The sequence below is a fragment of the Bubalus bubalis genome, chromosome 16 (genome assembly GCF_019923935.1).
Source record: "Bubalus bubalis isolate 160015118507 breed Murrah chromosome 16, NDDB_SH_1, whole genome shotgun sequence".
Classification (NCBI taxonomy): Eukaryota; Metazoa; Chordata; class Mammalia; order Artiodactyla; family Bovidae; genus Bubalus; species Bubalus bubalis.
In genome coordinates, this window is record NC_059172.1 from 29,720,527 (window position 1) to 29,736,862 (window position 16,336).

The window sequence follows — 16,336 nt, forward strand, 5'->3', positions numbered from 1 at the left end:
ACTGGCCCAGGCCCTGTGTGGCCTGTGTGGCAGCCTTTTCCTCATATCCAAAGTGAGTAAACTGATTTTTAAGGGGTTCAAGGAACCTGTGTAAAGTCACAGAGCTTATGTGTAGTCGAGTTGGGACTAATCCCAGGACCAGACCAGCCTAAGACAATGCAACGTGCCTGTAGGAAAATGTCTGTTGGGAGGCAGGGTGGCATGTGGGAACAGCACATGCTTGGGTCGGGGAGGGGGGGGCGGGGGCGGTCCTGTAGACCTGGACTCAAATCTGTGTGACTTTGGACAAGTTACTCACCTTCTCTGAGACTTGGGCTTTCTATCTGTGAAATGGGAACCATACCACCACCTCCCACTGAATCTGAGTCCCCAAGCCTGCCTGGGGTACAACACTTGATAGGGGACCAAAAAGGACCCCTCAGCTCTCTAACATCCCCACCTGCCCTGACCCTCTGAGTCCCAGCTTACCCAGCACGAGGAAAGACAGGACCCATTGTAGCACCGAGATGACTTGGAGCTGCTTCTCTACCTTGGACCTATTGAGCCAAGTGACAGAAAACAGGTCCTGGAGGGCGGAGAGGATGCTGGAGCCAGTGCCTGTGGCAGACAGAAGACAGATGTCAGCCTGTCCGCCTTCCCTGTAGCTGCAGAGTACCCCACAGCAGCCCACCTCCCCACAGACGCCTTCCTAGACATGAGAGGGGCACAGGCCGAAGAATCAGACCGACCTGGGCTCACATCCCGGCCCTGTCACACCACAGTTTTGTAATTCTGGGCTGCTCACATGCTGCACTTCCCTCTGCCCCAGTTTCTATATATACCCAGTGGGAATGATGTCCGCCCCCACCACAAAGGGTCATTTTGGAGACCAAATAGGGTATCCAAAGAGGAGAGGGGGAGGCTTGCCATAGTTTCCAATTCTCATTCCTCACCTCTACCCCAGTCAAACCCCTATCTTTTCCTTTATCTGGATCTAGTACAAATATTTAACCTTTGCTATCTGGGTCTGTGAGGCCAGGGACAGAGGGCCAACATCCAGTTTGTAATGTTTTTTTTTCCTTCAAGTGTACTTTGAGCACCCCCAATCCTTGACCCACCCCCACCCCTTTATCTCCAGGACTAATACCCTCTCCCAAGGAGCTGAGCCCTCTTGCCCTAGCCCAACACCATCAATACCACCTTCAGGGGAATTCACACTTTGAGCTTCACCTCAGCACCCAAAGCCCAGGGCTCAGAGAGGAACGGGGCAGGAACCTCTGCTTCCCTAGAGGATCCAGCGGCCACTGAGTTTTGGGCAGCCTGGGACACTGAGAGCTGCAATTATGTTTGCTACCAAGCAAGTGCCAAGCCTATAAGTTCAGACAAGACGTGCTCAGTTAAATGGTTCTGTGGCTGTGCCCCCAGGATGATGTCTTAGATTCCAGTGGCTGATGGACAGAGGCACCAGAAAGCCTGGTGACTACAGGAGAGGCAGCGCTCAGGAGGAGCACGGCCGAGGTTCCTGACACAGCCCCTCTCTTTCTGGAAGCTGGGCCAGACAACTGTTCCCCTTCAAACCCCACACGTGCTGAGCCCCAACTGCATGCCCTTCACTCAACACCTCTTCACTGACTGTGCTGGTCAAATTCCCTCACACGACCCACTCTGCAAGGCTCCTCACTGAGCCACAACCTTGTCCTGGAGGGTCTCATGACCTTTCACCCTGGCCTACAGCAGAAGTGGGAGGGAGAGGGGCTTAGGGGTTTAAGTGCAAGCCTTTGTATTTCTTTAAAATCTGCAGAGCAACAAAACTCACAGTGGGGTTTAGAAAGGGACATGGCACTCATCTGCTGGAAGTTAACAATCATTTTGACTTTTAGGAGGCACAGAGATAACCACCAGGACTCAAGGCAGACTCCTCAGTCCTGTTCCCCTCCCCTGGTCTCATGGAGCAGAGAGAGGGGGAAGCCAGGGGTATGGCAGAAGAGTCAGATCCCAGTGCAAACCCTGGTTCCACTCACTACGCAGGCACGACCTCAACGGTGTACTGCCACATCCAAGACACGGCACATACTGGGTACTCAGGAGCAGCCATACCCAGGGTGGAGGTGGTGGTGTGTGAACTCACCAAAGCAAATGAAGAGGCTGGTCCACATAGGAACTCCAGAGGTCTGGCACATGACGTTCCTCTGCTCTCAACATATATATCCACCATCACAGCCCTTTCCACCTCCACCCTTTCTCAACACCCCATCCTGGAGCCTGAGAGCCCTCTGGGGTCCTCTGGTATAGTCCATCTGGACCTCTGGGGAGGCTGAGGAGAGGAGCACTGAGTTGACCAGGGCTACCCAGCCAGGGCTGGGACCTAGATTCAGGGCACAGCAGATGCCAAATACAAAGGGCTCTACCCATGGGACACAGCAAGTCCAAGGGTGGTCTGTGCTCAGAAGTGAGGAGAGAGTCCTGGGTGAGTACAGGAGGGAGGGAAGTGAGGCCAAGCACAGGCCTGAACCCGCTGTCCAAGGGACCCCTAGTTGCTGGCTCTCCCTCCTGGCTGTGTGGAGTGAAGGCAAGCAGGGGTCATGGCAAGTGAGTCCTTTGCCCTTGGTCTGGAGCAGGCAAGGCACCTTGGCTGCAGAGAGGATAGAATGTTCTCCAGCACCTCCCTACTCAGAGTCCACTCTGGGAGCTGTTTAGAAATGCAGGGCCCCAGCCTGGATTTCCTGATCTGAGATCTGCTCAGTCCAAAGTCTCAGGTAGGGTAAGTTTGGGGTGGGGAGTGTGCAAGGAGGAGCTGGGGGCCTCCACTTTCTACTGGGCTGGAGAAAAAGGGTGATGGAAGGAAGGGCATCAGACATAATCTCATTTGACCACTTCCTACTGTGAACAGGACTGTGAAGAGTGCTTGAGGAAAGGACTCGCTGTCTAGCCTCTGCTGTTGGGTCAGGGCCAACCAACTGGCTGCACTCACAACATGGAGCTCTCCTGCTTTGGGGGTGGGGGTGCACACAGTAAGTCCATGTTGGTGACATATCCCCCACTGAAACAACTGAAAAATTCTTGTTTCCTAATCCAAATCCATCTGCTATTTCAGGTCTCTTGCAATTAGATATCAAGTCAGGGTGCAGGAAATGCAAAATGTCTTGTTCAGCAGATTATCCACATAGAAAAGAGGCCTGAAGGCTTCCCATAGCCCCAGAGCCAGGCTTGTTCCAGCTTCCTCAGTCTATCCTCCTTGCCCCATCCCAACTCCTGCCCGCAGCCCGCTCTGCAACCAAGTAGGAAATGCAAAGTCCACTGAGGAGGGGCTGGTGTTCCTTGGGCGGCACAATGTGGGGCTGCCTGGGGAGCGGGGAGGCCACTCTGTGTCCCTCAGGCCCAAGACTACTCAGCTGCCTCTTGGCCAGACCATCCCGACTGGTTGACCACAGAACCCAGCCCCAGGAGCTGGCCTGTCCGTGATGCTGAACCATAGGCCCAGTGGAAGCCCCTATGGATTTAAGGAGTATCCAGTCATTGCTCCATTGCCTAGAAAGCTGCTGCTTGCCTTGTCCACCTGATGACCCCCTGACAATGAGATAAAGCAGCTTGTCCTTCAAAACCCAAATAGGTAAGCCTTCAGAGAGGTGGACTTTCCTTCTTTGGGATTATTGACTGTAAGGCCCATGCAAGTGTGGAACTGTCTGGGGCCATCTCACCAGCCCCCACTGATCTTGGAGAGAACCTGTCAGCAGATGAAGGTGGGAGAGGCCAGCAAAAGAGAGAAATAAGAGAGGAAGGGAATCTTCCTTTTAGGCTCCCACAGCCCCTCACCTTGTACCAGCTGCTGATTACAAACCCACTCTCATCACATTAGGAGCTGCCCAAGGGCCTGAGTCTGATCCACCCAGCGGCCTCTCAGAGTCTGGCCGAGAGTCAACACTCAGCAAAGTTTGCTGAGCAAAAGAAAGAGCAGATCTCTGCTCTGACTATTCCTCAGGCCCCCATCCTCCACCTCGGCTCTCTGCAGGGCTGGGTGACAGGCAGCTTTGGAGCCTCCGATGTACTTCCTCAGGCACTCTGGTTTCTCACCAGCCCTGTGAGTTTGGCATCATCATTGCCATTTTGATAGTGAGACAGGCTTGAGGAAGTGATATAGCCAAGGTCACTTGACCAGAGGGTGGCAAAGTTGGATTAAATTCAAGACTAACTTCTAGGCCAGCATTCTGTTCCTGTGCTGGTCTCCCCAAGTTCCTTCTCTCTTCTCCCCAAAAGAAAGTGGGGGAAGGCTGGGAGGGGACAGGAGAAACGCATGGCCTATTTTCCTCCAGAGGGGCAGGTGAGGGGCAGGCATCTTGTGCAGTAAATTAACTGGTGGCAGGCCTGGGGGTTCTGGTCCCAGTTGTATCACTGTGTCCTCTTGGCCAAGTTGCTTCACCTCTCTGGGCTTTGGTTCCCCATATATAAAATGGTGGTGGGAGGATGACTTCTGTGATCTCTTTGACTGCTGGGACCCCAGTGCCCACCCTCCTGAAGACACCACCTAGATGCTCACCACCTTGTAACAGCCCTAGTACAGTTGCTCGGCAGATGGGAAGCAAGGCTTCAGCTGGGCACTCCCAGGTCCAGCCCTCACTACTCAGCTGTCAGCATCTCTTCTGCCTCAGTGGTGGCTGGTGTGGATGCCAGTGCTGCAATCAGATGCCAACACTGCCACTACCTTCACACCCAGCCCAACTGTCCCACAGTCCTAGGTGGGGCTGGCAGGCAGCCTCAACATTTGGCCAAATCTCAGCTCCAACCTGCTCCCTTGCTACCCCTCCCCAGCCTCTGCCGGCACACTGAACTCTGCATGCTATCTCAGCATCAGTCCACTGAAGCCAGTATCTACCTCCTTGGCCATCCTCCTCAGGCAGCATCTCTTAAGTTCCAAGGAGGGTACCTGATTCATTCTTGTGCCCAGAGCCCAGTCAGACCGACAAGAGAAGGAGCTCATAGAGGTTTACAGCATGAATGAACAAACCTGTAAGTCCCAGAGGCAGCTGAAGGCCAGGATGCTCAAGTTGCAACTGAGTTGCCAGACAGGAAGGCCACCAGGCTTACCACTGATGACCCCAGAGATGGAGTAATGGGTGGGGGAGTGAGTCTTTCTCTCCTTCTCTGAGCATGAGTTTCCCCTAACCTCGACATGATAAGAGCAGAACCCACTTTCTACAGATATCTTGTTTTCATGAAGAAAGATAAGACAGTAATAGAATAACTTGACTTGTTCTATGAAGAGAAGTTTTCAGTAACCAATCCAAACAGCTGCTCCAGGGCACCACTGATTTCACCATTTATTTTACACAGCTCCTTTGTTCCTGGATTTAGAAGGACAGAGGGAGTAGAGCTGTGAGAGAGAAGCCCAGAGAAGCTCTCTTACCCCCAGAGAAGAGCCCCTGTCCCCATGTCTATATGGGGCTTCCCTGTCCCACAGCATTCTCTGGGAAGGTAGACAGGCAGGGAGGGGCAGCCTCATTTCACAGAGATGGAAACTGAGGCAAAGTGAGGCCAAAAGAGGTTCAACCACTTGTTTTGAGGTCATGGTCTAGAGGAGTCAGGCAGGACTCAAGGCAGGCATTCGAGCTTTGAGACCCTCGCCATTTCCATGATGCCAAGCTCCTGAGGGCTGGTCCTCACTACACCAGCCAGTCCACATCCCGATCTCAGGAATACACCCCGGGGAAGGGAGGGCTGCCTCTCTGCCTCAACCATGTCCCAAGTTTCACGGGGCCATTCTCCTGTAGACTGGCTATGCAAGGAATGTGAACCCCCACCCACATGCTCCCACAGGTTGAGAAGCTGCTGCAAGAGCTAAGCTGAAGCTGCCCATATAGTAGAGCCAAACACCTCTGGTCCCCGGCCCAGGTCGGGTATGGAACACTTCTTTGCCCAACATCTGTTAGCAAATTGACCAGGCCGCACCCAGGACTGATAAAACCAGGGTTTCCTCTCATACTGGTCTGAGAGGGCAGGGTCTGAGCCCCAGTCCCCATAATCTGAGAAAGGGTGTTGGGCCAGCCCTGCCCCTGCATGGCTCTGTGACCTAGGGCTAGTCACTTAGCTTCACTTAGCTTTAGTTTCTCATCTCTAAAGTGAGGATAAGGGGACTTCCATGGCTGTCCAGTGGCTAAGAATCTGCCTTCCAATGCAAGGGCATAGGTTGGAGAACTAAGATTCCACCTGCCACAGGGCAACTAAGCCTGCATGCCACAATTAGAGAGAGCTCACATGCCGCAGTGAACACCCAGTGCAGCCAAACAAAACAAAAGGCATAAAGTGAGGATAAGAATATCTCTCAGGGTGGTTGGGAAGATTAAAAAAAAAATGCACATAAGGTCCATTTGGCACCTGTTGCGTGACTGACACGTGTTAGGTGATTAGCTCTCATCATGGCGTCTACCACTGACCAGAGCGGGAGGGGACTGATGAGCAACCACAGTGTTTCAAGATGTGTGTGACCACGAGGTTATGTGTTAAGAGGAGAGGGAGCAGAGTGGGGCAGCAGCAGGGGGGCTCCAAGGAGGCGGCGAGGCGTCAGCAGGGCCCAGAAGATGAGATCTGGGAGGCAAAAAGGAGGAAAGTGGGCACTGGGGTGGGGGTGCCGGCCAGAACAGAGACTCAGAGGGAGTTACAAAGAGGCAGGCCAGAGGCCAGAATGTTCAACGACCCAGGAACGGGGCTTCACATTAACCCCAGACAGACGATGGGGATAGGGCTCAAGAGGCCTCCTGGAGGATGTGGGTGGGGAGGGATGAGCCTGGAGCACTTTTGAGGTGCCCAGTACTGTTATCAGCCCCTGGGGAAATAGCAGTGAACACAGCAGGTCAAGTCTCACCTGTTAGGGGGCTTAGATTCTGCTGAGGGAGAGACAACGCACCTACACATAAATGTAGGATGTAACGTCAGGCAGTGATGAGAGCTATAAGGAAACAAAATTTGGGGCAATAAGCTAGAGGGAGAGACAAGAGGGTTCTCAGCCCTGAGCAAGGCTGACGTCCCTCCACGTGGAGGTAGGGGCACACATGAGATTCCCAGGTCAGGCCTCCGGGCGGCCCACACTGCCTCCCTACTCTCCTTTGCTACTGGCATCCTGGGAAGCGGCTCGCCAGCCTAGAGAAGCTAAGGAAGATGGGCATCCAGAGAACCTGGCCTCCAACTTGCAGGAGTGTAGCCCTGGTGAGTCACTTCCCATGCAAGCCTCAGTTTCCTCATCTGCCCAGTGGGGCTAATACCCACCTCGTTAGATTCTTGTGAAAATTAAACAATAGACAGAAGCGTCATAAAAGTCAAGACCTGTGTGAATGCGGGATAATTACCAAGTAAGCCTGGGTCTCCTCGCCTGACACATGGGTGTAATAACCCCTGTCCTGTCTTGGAGCAGAGGCGCTGGCGTCAGTACACTTAGGATTCAAACCCTGGCTCTATCATTTACGGTGAGACCCTGAAGGTCATTTCCCCATCTAAGACTCAGCATCCTCCTTCGCTGGGATGCAGCAGTTGTTGGGAGGAATCCAACCTATGGAAAAGAGACAAACAGCATGTGGCATGTCTGTTAGAGAGCTAGAAAGGTGCCAGTGAGGTCGCAGAGCTGTGGACAGCTGCCAGGGGCTCCTGAGTGGGGACGTCATCCTGCTCACATTCCCCAGCTTCAAGGATGCCACACGTGGGCCCAGCCAGACCGAAGCTCTGCCCTGGTTCAGCAGCCTCCAAGTGGACAGTGAGGAAGCTGCCCCAAGCTTCTGCAAAGGGCCGGGCATGAGGCTGCATCGAGGCAGAGAGATGGACATTCTGACTCCCGGGAGACCCCTTGAAGTCCAGGAAGCCAGGTCAAGTGCCAAATAAATGCCACATCTTCAAGGCTAGGGGCAAAAGTGCAAGATTCCAGAGGGAGGCAGAGAAGAGTGGAGGCTGAACGTTAACATTCATTCAGCAAGTACTTTCCAAGTAGCCTTTACAGGCCAGGCTAGGTGTTGCCCTAGGATAGGAACTGCCAGCCCCTGCCTCTCCTCTGCTTCTTGGGCTTCTGTGGGAGGCAGAGCTCTGCCCTGGGGCTGCTCACCTCAGCTATGGCTGGGGGAGACAGGGCTGTGAACAATCAGGCACAGAGGGTAGGTCATGGCTGAGGAGTCCACAAGAGGTGCCCAACTGGCCCGGAGGATGCTCTCAGGGCTGCGTCAGGTGAGAGGAAGAGGATGAGTAAGTTTGCCAGGCTGACCGAAGGGAGGCACAGGGCCAGGAACCCAGGTCCTGGAGTCCAGCAGACAGCACTGGCAAAGGACTGGAAGGGACAAAGGGTACAAGGTTAAGGAATTAACTGCAAGTAGTTCAGCCAGGCCATGTGAATGGGTGAGGCTAGTCGAGAATGTGCAGGGGGAGCCATGGAGGACTGGAAATGCCAGGCTGAGGAGTCCCAAGAACACAGATGATAGACCAGGCTCCACCCTGACAGCAGGGAAGATTGCTGCCCACCCCTCCCATGCCCTCCACCAACTTCAGACGGTGTAAGGGCTCTGAAGCAACTCACCAGCTGTTCACCTGATCCCAATATGCTGGTGATTTCTTCTCTGGAAAGACTAATAATCTCCCCTTTAAGGGTTAGGTGTTTAATCAAGTAACCTTAAAGAAAATTAAGTGTCCTTAAAGCAGGGCCCACTGGGACATCTGGCCCAAATAGGAAGCCGATACACACTGCTGTGGTTGGTGCGCTCGCTGGGAAGCTCCTGGCTTGCCCATCAGGACCCTGCAGGACTCAGGGGATTCCTCAGTTGGTCCTCAGGGCCCCCCACAGAGCATCCTGGCGGGAAGCCAGGCATCCTAAGTATCTGTGGATATACTGGGACTTTGGGCCTCCTTCTCCTCTCCTCTCTAGGTCTGTTTCCCAGTGGCATTATTAGAGGTATGGGTTAGATTAGTTGAAATCTGAGGTCTTGACAACTTAGATTGACTAATGAATTATTATCCACAGAAGATCCCCCTAAAGAGTCTACAAGCCCCTACTTGGGCTGCTCCAGAGGCCTGGATTTTCAAGTATTGGTTTTCATGCACCTGGGAGGTGAGGTCAAGGAAGTGGGGCTCTTAGAACGCCATGTTCCTGAGACTCTGAAACTGCGACGGGGACCCTGGAGGTGACTGCTGAGGACCCTAAAGCTCTGCTTTCACTACCCCCATCTTCTGACACATTAAAAGAATAGCTACTGAAGTGGGAGGGGTTGCCATGGCAACACCACTAGCTTGCGGGTATGTCACCACCAAGGGGTCCTCAAAATAGGCCCTTATCACGGTACATGAGCAAGTGTGGGGAGCTAGGTTTTCTCAGGCATGTACCTGGGCCCCAAGTAGGACAGGAGCCCATTTTCACAAGGACAAGCTGAGGACACAAATGAGGAGGAGGTTGGCCCCTGGATCCCATAGCAGTCCGGGGCATGATGAGAATCACATTTCTGCAGCAGAGCTGGAATGAACCCAGGTGGGCTGCCTTATGCAACCCTCCTTACTGTACAGATGAGGCTGAGGCCCTAAGAGAGAGGGTCATGCCCAAGGTCACATAGGAAGGAGATGCAGAGTGAGCCTTCTGGCCTCTAGATCTGCTCTAATAGTAAAATGAATTCACATTCCTTGCTTCTGTCAATTTGCCCAAAGGGTGTGTGGCTTCAGCTTCCTTGGGTCTGTACCATAACCTGGGCAGATATTGTCATCATGCATTTAATCATTTTACAGATGAAGAGATTGAGACTCCTAGCCCCAAGCCCTCAGAACTGCCAGCAGCAGCTCCACACCCAGGAGGCTCCAGAAGTGGTATAGGCCAGGCCACTGCCCGCACCAGGCTCCTTTCCCAGCTCTCAAATCTCCACCAACAACCCTGCCAAGTGCATGGGCAAGCCAGCTGCTGCCTGGATACAGCATCTTTTGTCTCCCTTATCTCTCAGCACATTGGGACCTCCGCTCAGGTTAGTAACCCAGAGGTCCTGCCATCAGACTTTCCCTCCCACCCAAATCTCATGCCTCTATTTATGCTGGTCCCTCTACCTGAAGGTTCTTGATAGTCTCTGAACCAGTAACACTGAACCAGTAACACTGGTTCATTTTTCAATATCCGGATTGATTGTCACCTCTTCCAGGAAGCCCTCCGTGATGCCAGGATGATTTAGCTGCCAAACCCTCACTTCCAGGCCTCCTCAGTTCCCCATGCTTCCTCCCCCGTCACTGCGTGGATCATCTGCACTGTCATCCCCCTAGTCTCACTTCCTTAAAGGTAGGGACCAGGGATTGACATGTGTGTGGCAGAGTCTGACACACATAGGTGAGCCACCAATAAACTGAAGGGCCTGTGCCCGAGTCCCCACTGTGAGAAGCCTTCCTGGATGCCCCAGGCAGTCTGCCACTCGTCACGGTGTCGACGACTGTTGCATGTGTCACATAAAATGAGTGACAAGGACTAACAGGCGAGTCACAAGTTAGTTTACAAAGCATTTTCCATTCATGTTAACCTAAACCCTTGCATCCTTGACAATCTGAGAGTTTCTGATCCTATTTTCCACTGAGGGGGAATGAGATCCTCAGAGGAGAAGAGAGAAACCCAGCCAGGTCCTTGAGGGGAGCCAGGGCTGAAATCCTCACTCTCTGGCTCCTAAGCCCTGGAAGCAACAAGGGGGACTCTGGTGAGCACCCCCTGCCCCCGGCGATCAGCCCTGGAGCCAGCTCCTCGAGACTGTGGAGCCTCCAGAGCAGGGAATAGCTGCAGGCCCAGCACCTAGCACAGGTGGGCACAGAGGAGGCCAGAGGCAGCACTGAGGACTCGCACTGAAGCAAAAAGCAGGGCTTCTTGCCAAGAGGAAGGAGCAGCGCTCGCGAGGGTTGAAGTCCCATTAATGATTCATTCATTCAACAAATATTTACGGAGCACCTACTATACTCCAGGCACTGTGCTCAATCCTGGGACAAACACTGAGGGAGACAGACAGAGGTCCTGTTCCCAAGGGGCTGACATTCTTCCGGGGCAGACCATCACCTAGACAGAAAAGTACACCTGAGAACTTAGCTAATGAGAAGGGCTATAAAAATACAACAGGACGGGACAGTTCTCCAGATGGTATGGTCAGAGAAGGCCTCCGAAAGGAGACTGAATGGTTCAAAGACAGCCATGCAGTGACCTGGGCAGAGGACAGCCAATGCAAAGGCCCTGAGGTAGGACTGAACTGATGGGAATCCTGGGGAAACAGGAAGACCCCAGCCGTTCTGGAGCAGGACATGGAAGCAGGGGAGTGAGGGCTGCTCACAGGGGGTTCCACAGCTACAAGGAGGAGTTTGGAAGGTTTGGAATACAATGAAGGCAACTGGCTGTTCCCCTGGCCTCAGAGTTCCAGGGTTCATGGTGCATCTACTCATCAAGGCAAGTTGGGACATCTTGAAAGTGCACAAGAAGGGGTGATCTGCCAGCCCCATCATGGTCCCAGAAAAACCTTCACTCAATCAGGAAATGAGCACCTGCAGTGGCCAGAACCCTGCACTCCGCCCTTCACGGCTTCACCACACTTCTCTCTTAGTTTAAGGAAGCCTGGGAGGTGGATCTGGGTTCTAACCCTGGCGTTGGTAACCCTGGTCTAGTCTCTTCTCTCCGGGGCCCTCAGTGTTCCATCTGCAATGTGAGAGCTGCCCCTGACCCAGCACTGCCAGAGAGCTGTGATTTTATGACTCAAGTACCTGTTGGAGAACTCAGGGGTGGGAGGATGGGGGTGGGGCAGGATTTCCACACTGGCCACTGAGTCACCAAGTCTGCTAATAAAATTCTACTCTTGGCCCTCCTTTCCCAGCCCAGAAGAGCCCTCAGTAGCACGGAGAACCCCAAAGTGGCATTTGTGCATTTGGGGAAGTGGTGTAGGGGAGGGGGGAAAGCTATATAGAATTGGGGGGAGGGGAATATGAAAATCGTGTTCTCATCCTGCGATTTAGAACTGAGTTAGGTGTCAACCCTCCAACAATCCAGCCTCTTAGTTTCACCTCCTACTAAGCTCCTGCTTGCACACTCCCAGTGATGGGGAGCTCCACCCCACCCACACCAAACCTGTTGCAGTGGCTGTCAGAAAGCATTCCTCCATTATATCAGATCTGCACCCCCCACCTCCCGAAATTCCAGCCCTGTTCCTGGCCTTGCTTTTGCGGGGCTGCGCAGAACAAATCAGTTCATAATTTTACTGAAGCTGCCACCATTTCGTGCTGGGTCCTGTGGTGAACCCTGGGTATTCATTCAGGCAGGCATCAGAGGGCTCTGATCGGAAGGGCCTTAAACCCAGGGGCAAAGGCCAAGGATGCAAATATGAATAACTCTGCACCTTCCACCCCTGGTACAGGTAAATCCTTCAGATATTAGAAAATATCAACAGAGACTCCTGTCTCCCGCACAAACTCCCAGCACACACCCACCTGCCCCCACAGCTGGCTTTTTTTTTTGCCCAGGAAACCAGACACCAAGGTATCTATTTCAATCTCACCCATCACAGGTCTTCCCTTCACAGAAGCCATGGTCTCCCCTTAAATATCACCACTGACAAAGTGTTCATCACCTCCCAACAATGAGACTTTATAGGTTAAAAACCAGGCCACTGGGGAGTGTCTTCAAAGACTAAGGATGTAGAAAGCAGGTCTAATGGAGATGCCAGATAACACAAGATTTGCTTCAGCTCCCTCCCTTCCCCACCCAGTCTTTCACCAAAGAAAATCCCAGACAGCTAAAGTGATTGGTTTGCATTTCATGCCAGCTCTTGCTACATTCCATGATGGAATTGTTTGCAGCCAGTTTTTTTTTTTTTTCAAATGTCTTCAAGACCAGATTAAAACATGGAGACATGCTCCTGAAAGGACAGTAAATGACTTGGTCAAAATCACTCACTGGAAGTCCTCCTAAATAACAAATTCTAGGTCAAAAACAAGGAAGTCAGGGTTATCTGCTCCTGGAAGATACAACTCACCTCTGTGGATAGCAGAGATGAGGGAAGGGTATCTCCAGGAAGGCCCACCCCCAGAGAGAGCATCCCTATCTCATTGCCTGGAGACAAAAGCATTTTTAAAAGCATGAACATGGGTAGGGTCCTTCCTTCCCTGTTATGGGCATTAAATGGCACAGTGAATGGACAAGCACTTTTAAGTGAGAGCAGAGACTGTCAGAGGCTATCGGGCCGGGTGCACGGGACAGCTCAGGCTGCATGTACCCAAGATGGCAACAGCAGCTAGGTACCTCTCCAAGGGCAGTGAGTGGCACTCAGACCAAGAGGGGCAGATAATCACACCAACAGCCACACGGAGAAAAGGGCCAATGCCTAGGACACAGTTAAACTGTGGTACAGCTCAGGGTGGTTACCCAGCAGCCCCTAGAATACTATAAGTGATTTGGAGTAACAGAAGGAAATATTCACAATTTGACATCAAGAGGGAGAAAACAGGATTTAGAACTATATCCACATCATACCCTCAATCTTACCTAAATGATGTATACAGATAAAATTATAATGAAATATACTAAAATGCTATTAGGAAGCTATCTTTGGATAGTCAATTAACCAGGAACTTTTCATTTTCTTCCTGTTTTTCCATATTTTTTGAAATCCAATGATTTGTATGTTTTATTTTTATAATGAAGGGGTTGGAGTAGGCTATTGTTAGTTACTAAAGAAAAATCATAAGTAGGAGAGGTTCAGCAAGCTGAATAAAGACTTTAGGTGGAGGGAGAGAGGACTCCAGCAAGACAGACCAGGGCAGCTGTGAGGATGTCCCAGAGTCTCCTGGATTTGTATTTAATCCCCTGGCCAAGGCCCTGTTAGGGAAACCTTGGGCAGGTCATGCCTCCTCCCACCTCAGTTTCTCCAAGTATAGGTGATAGGTGCGGGACATGGAAGGGATGCTCTTCCTTGAGCAGGAAAAGCTGTGGAGCTTGATCTCAACTCTGCCCCTGATTCAGGGAGGACCTCAATTCCACATGGTGGAACAGCAGCGCAGACCACACTGAAGGGCACCCAGGGTCCTCTTGTTCTGTCTTCTAAGCATTCCAGGCTCACAGTCGCTGCTGAGTGGCTCCCAAGCCTGGGCTGGGTGGGGGGCAGAGGACAGTGTGGGCACAGCTGTCCCAGCCAGGCATGTTCCCTGTCTGGTGGCCTGCCCCATCCAGCGTCTCACAGTTTGATCCACCTGGTGAGGAGGGATGGAGGGAACTGCCAGGGGCCAGGAGCAGTGCTGGGGGCTGGAGAGGAGTTCTCAGGTAACATCCTATCTCACAGGCTGGAAGAAAAGAAGTGATGTAACAGAGGTCCCACAAACTGATGAGTGCTAAGGTGGAGAATGCGCCCACATGACTACCAGGTGGCCTGGATCAGACCATTATTCTAACCTCATCTCAGACCCAGATGAGCAGGGGGGAAGAATGGGGGTGGTGGTCGGGGAGGGGGCCGCAAGCCTTCCCAAAAGAAAAGAGGGGTTGGGACCTCAGCCCCGAGAGAGGCCCACCCTCCAGCAACAAACTCCCACTATACCAACACACTCCTGCCTACCTTGGAGCCCTTCATCACCTCCTTTCCTGAAAGCCCTCTCGCAGCTGCATGGCCCCAGGAGGAAGCCGGCAAAGCCCTGCAGACCCTGGGCTGGGACAGTTCATCTCCCAGACCCTTAGTCCTGCTCCCAGAGGCCTCAGGGGGCAGCATGGCTTCTCAGTCAGAGCCCTCGCTCAGGGCAGCCAGGCCCGATGCTCACCTCGCAGGACCCCGGAGTAGGCGGCTATGAGGGTCTTCATGATGAAGCCAGTACAGGTCGGGGCCCCGCGGGAAGCCGCCAGACCCCGCGCCCCTGGCCCATGCCCCGGCTACCGGGGCCAGGGCTTCGCGCCGAGCAGGGGAGCGCGGGGACCGCTACTGCCTGGGGTGCGGAGGGGCGGGCCGTCAGATGGGCCAGAGCACCAGCGGAAAGCGGAGCCTTGGCCACGGCCACAGCCACTGCGCCCGCGGCTCCGAGCGCGGCACTTTGTAACCTCATAAGGGGGCGGGGCCGACGCGGCAGGGGCGGGGCCGGCCGTTCCAACCACTGCAGCCTCAGCTCCGTGGGGGTGGCTGAGCGCCGGGCTCGGCCGGGCGCGGGAGGGCTGTAGGGGGCCCCCCTGCTCCTCACGGCTGCGCCGCCCGCCGCGCGGGGTTCTCCTCGCGAGGGGCTGCTTGGTTATTCCTGCTGCTCCCTGTGCCCGCCCCTAGCCGCTCCCCCGCGGCGGTTGGTGCAGCCCGGCAGCAGGAACGTGGGCCGGAGGCCCGGCACGTGCGGGCCTGGGGGAGGCAGGCTGGGGGTTGTGTTTTCCGTTCCGCAGGGCTTCGCTTTGGCTACAGATGCCGAGGTCCCGCCTCTGATTGGTGGTTGGGTAGGAATTAGGTAGGTAGGGCCGGGCTCCTAAACCCCTCAAGTTGCCTCTACCTTTCCGTCTAAACCTCACAGAGCGTGTATACTGTATACTGCTGCGTGCTGGCGACCCAAACCAGTCACACCTGGCCCTGCCCTGGGAGGTGCTCTCCTTGATGAGAGGCGATCACACACTGAAGCTGGCAGCAATGCTAGGCCAAGAGAGAAATCTCTGGCTATAGATCCAGAGGAGAGAGGTCCTTTTCTTGGACTGGGGGCTAGGGACTGGAGGCTGCGTGCACTTTCCAGAGAGATTATTGCACAACAGAGATGGAATCAGATAGACCTGGAGCCAGTTCTGGTCTTCCCTTTCTTGAACCTCAGTTCCATATCTGTACAATAGGAAGAATAACACTTATTTTGTGAGGTGCTTTGAGAACTAAATGAGGTAAAATATTTAAAGTTAAAAAATAGCCTAGTATAGTACCAGGCACATAGAAAGTTTTCCAAAATTATTTTTGTTGCCCTTTGATGAGTAGTTTTGTAGAGGGTGTGAGGGTAAGGCGTAAACTCTTAGAAAAAGCAGCATGTTTGGGGCAGGGTTAGGGTACCTGGAGTGGCTGGTGCTCAGACAGCTATGGGAAATGATGCTGGAGCTAGATCTTAGGAAGGTTCTTGACTGTTACCCTTGAAACATCAGGGCGGGGATAGCTTTGAGTTGGGGGATGAGAGTGTTTATATGTTTTTAAGAGTCCTCCAGCCAAAGTGTGGGGAGAGACTGGAGTCCAGGAGGGCAGTGAGGAAGCTGCAGGAGGGACCCAGGTGAGAGAGAACCATTCCTGAGCTCAGATGATGGTGGAAGGATGGAGGGAAGGCCTGGTCAGGAGAGAAGTGTAGGAGGAGGGGAGATCGACTGGAATGAGGTGTAATGACTTACTGCACGTGGATGGTAAGAGCAGGCGTGAGGGGA

At 53.4% G+C, this 16,336-nt stretch overlaps 1 protein-coding gene across 1 annotated transcript in view; it reads right to left on the reverse strand.

Annotated features, from left to right (window-relative positions):
- Positions 1–14,987, reverse strand: part of DGAT2 (diacylglycerol O-acyltransferase 2) — a 33,321-nt gene extending 18,334 nt beyond the window's left edge. Inside the window, exons 1-2 of the mRNA XM_006045187.3 lie at positions 14,737–14,987; positions 469–597 (exon numbers count right to left, since the gene is read on the reverse strand). Of these exons, the coding sequence (XP_006045249.1) occupies positions 469–597; positions 14,737–14,776 (169 nt within the window). The 5' untranslated portion in view covers positions 14,777–14,987. The remainder of the gene's footprint in view (positions 1–468; positions 598–14,736) is intronic.
- Positions 14,988–16,336: the final 1,349 nt, after the last annotated feature.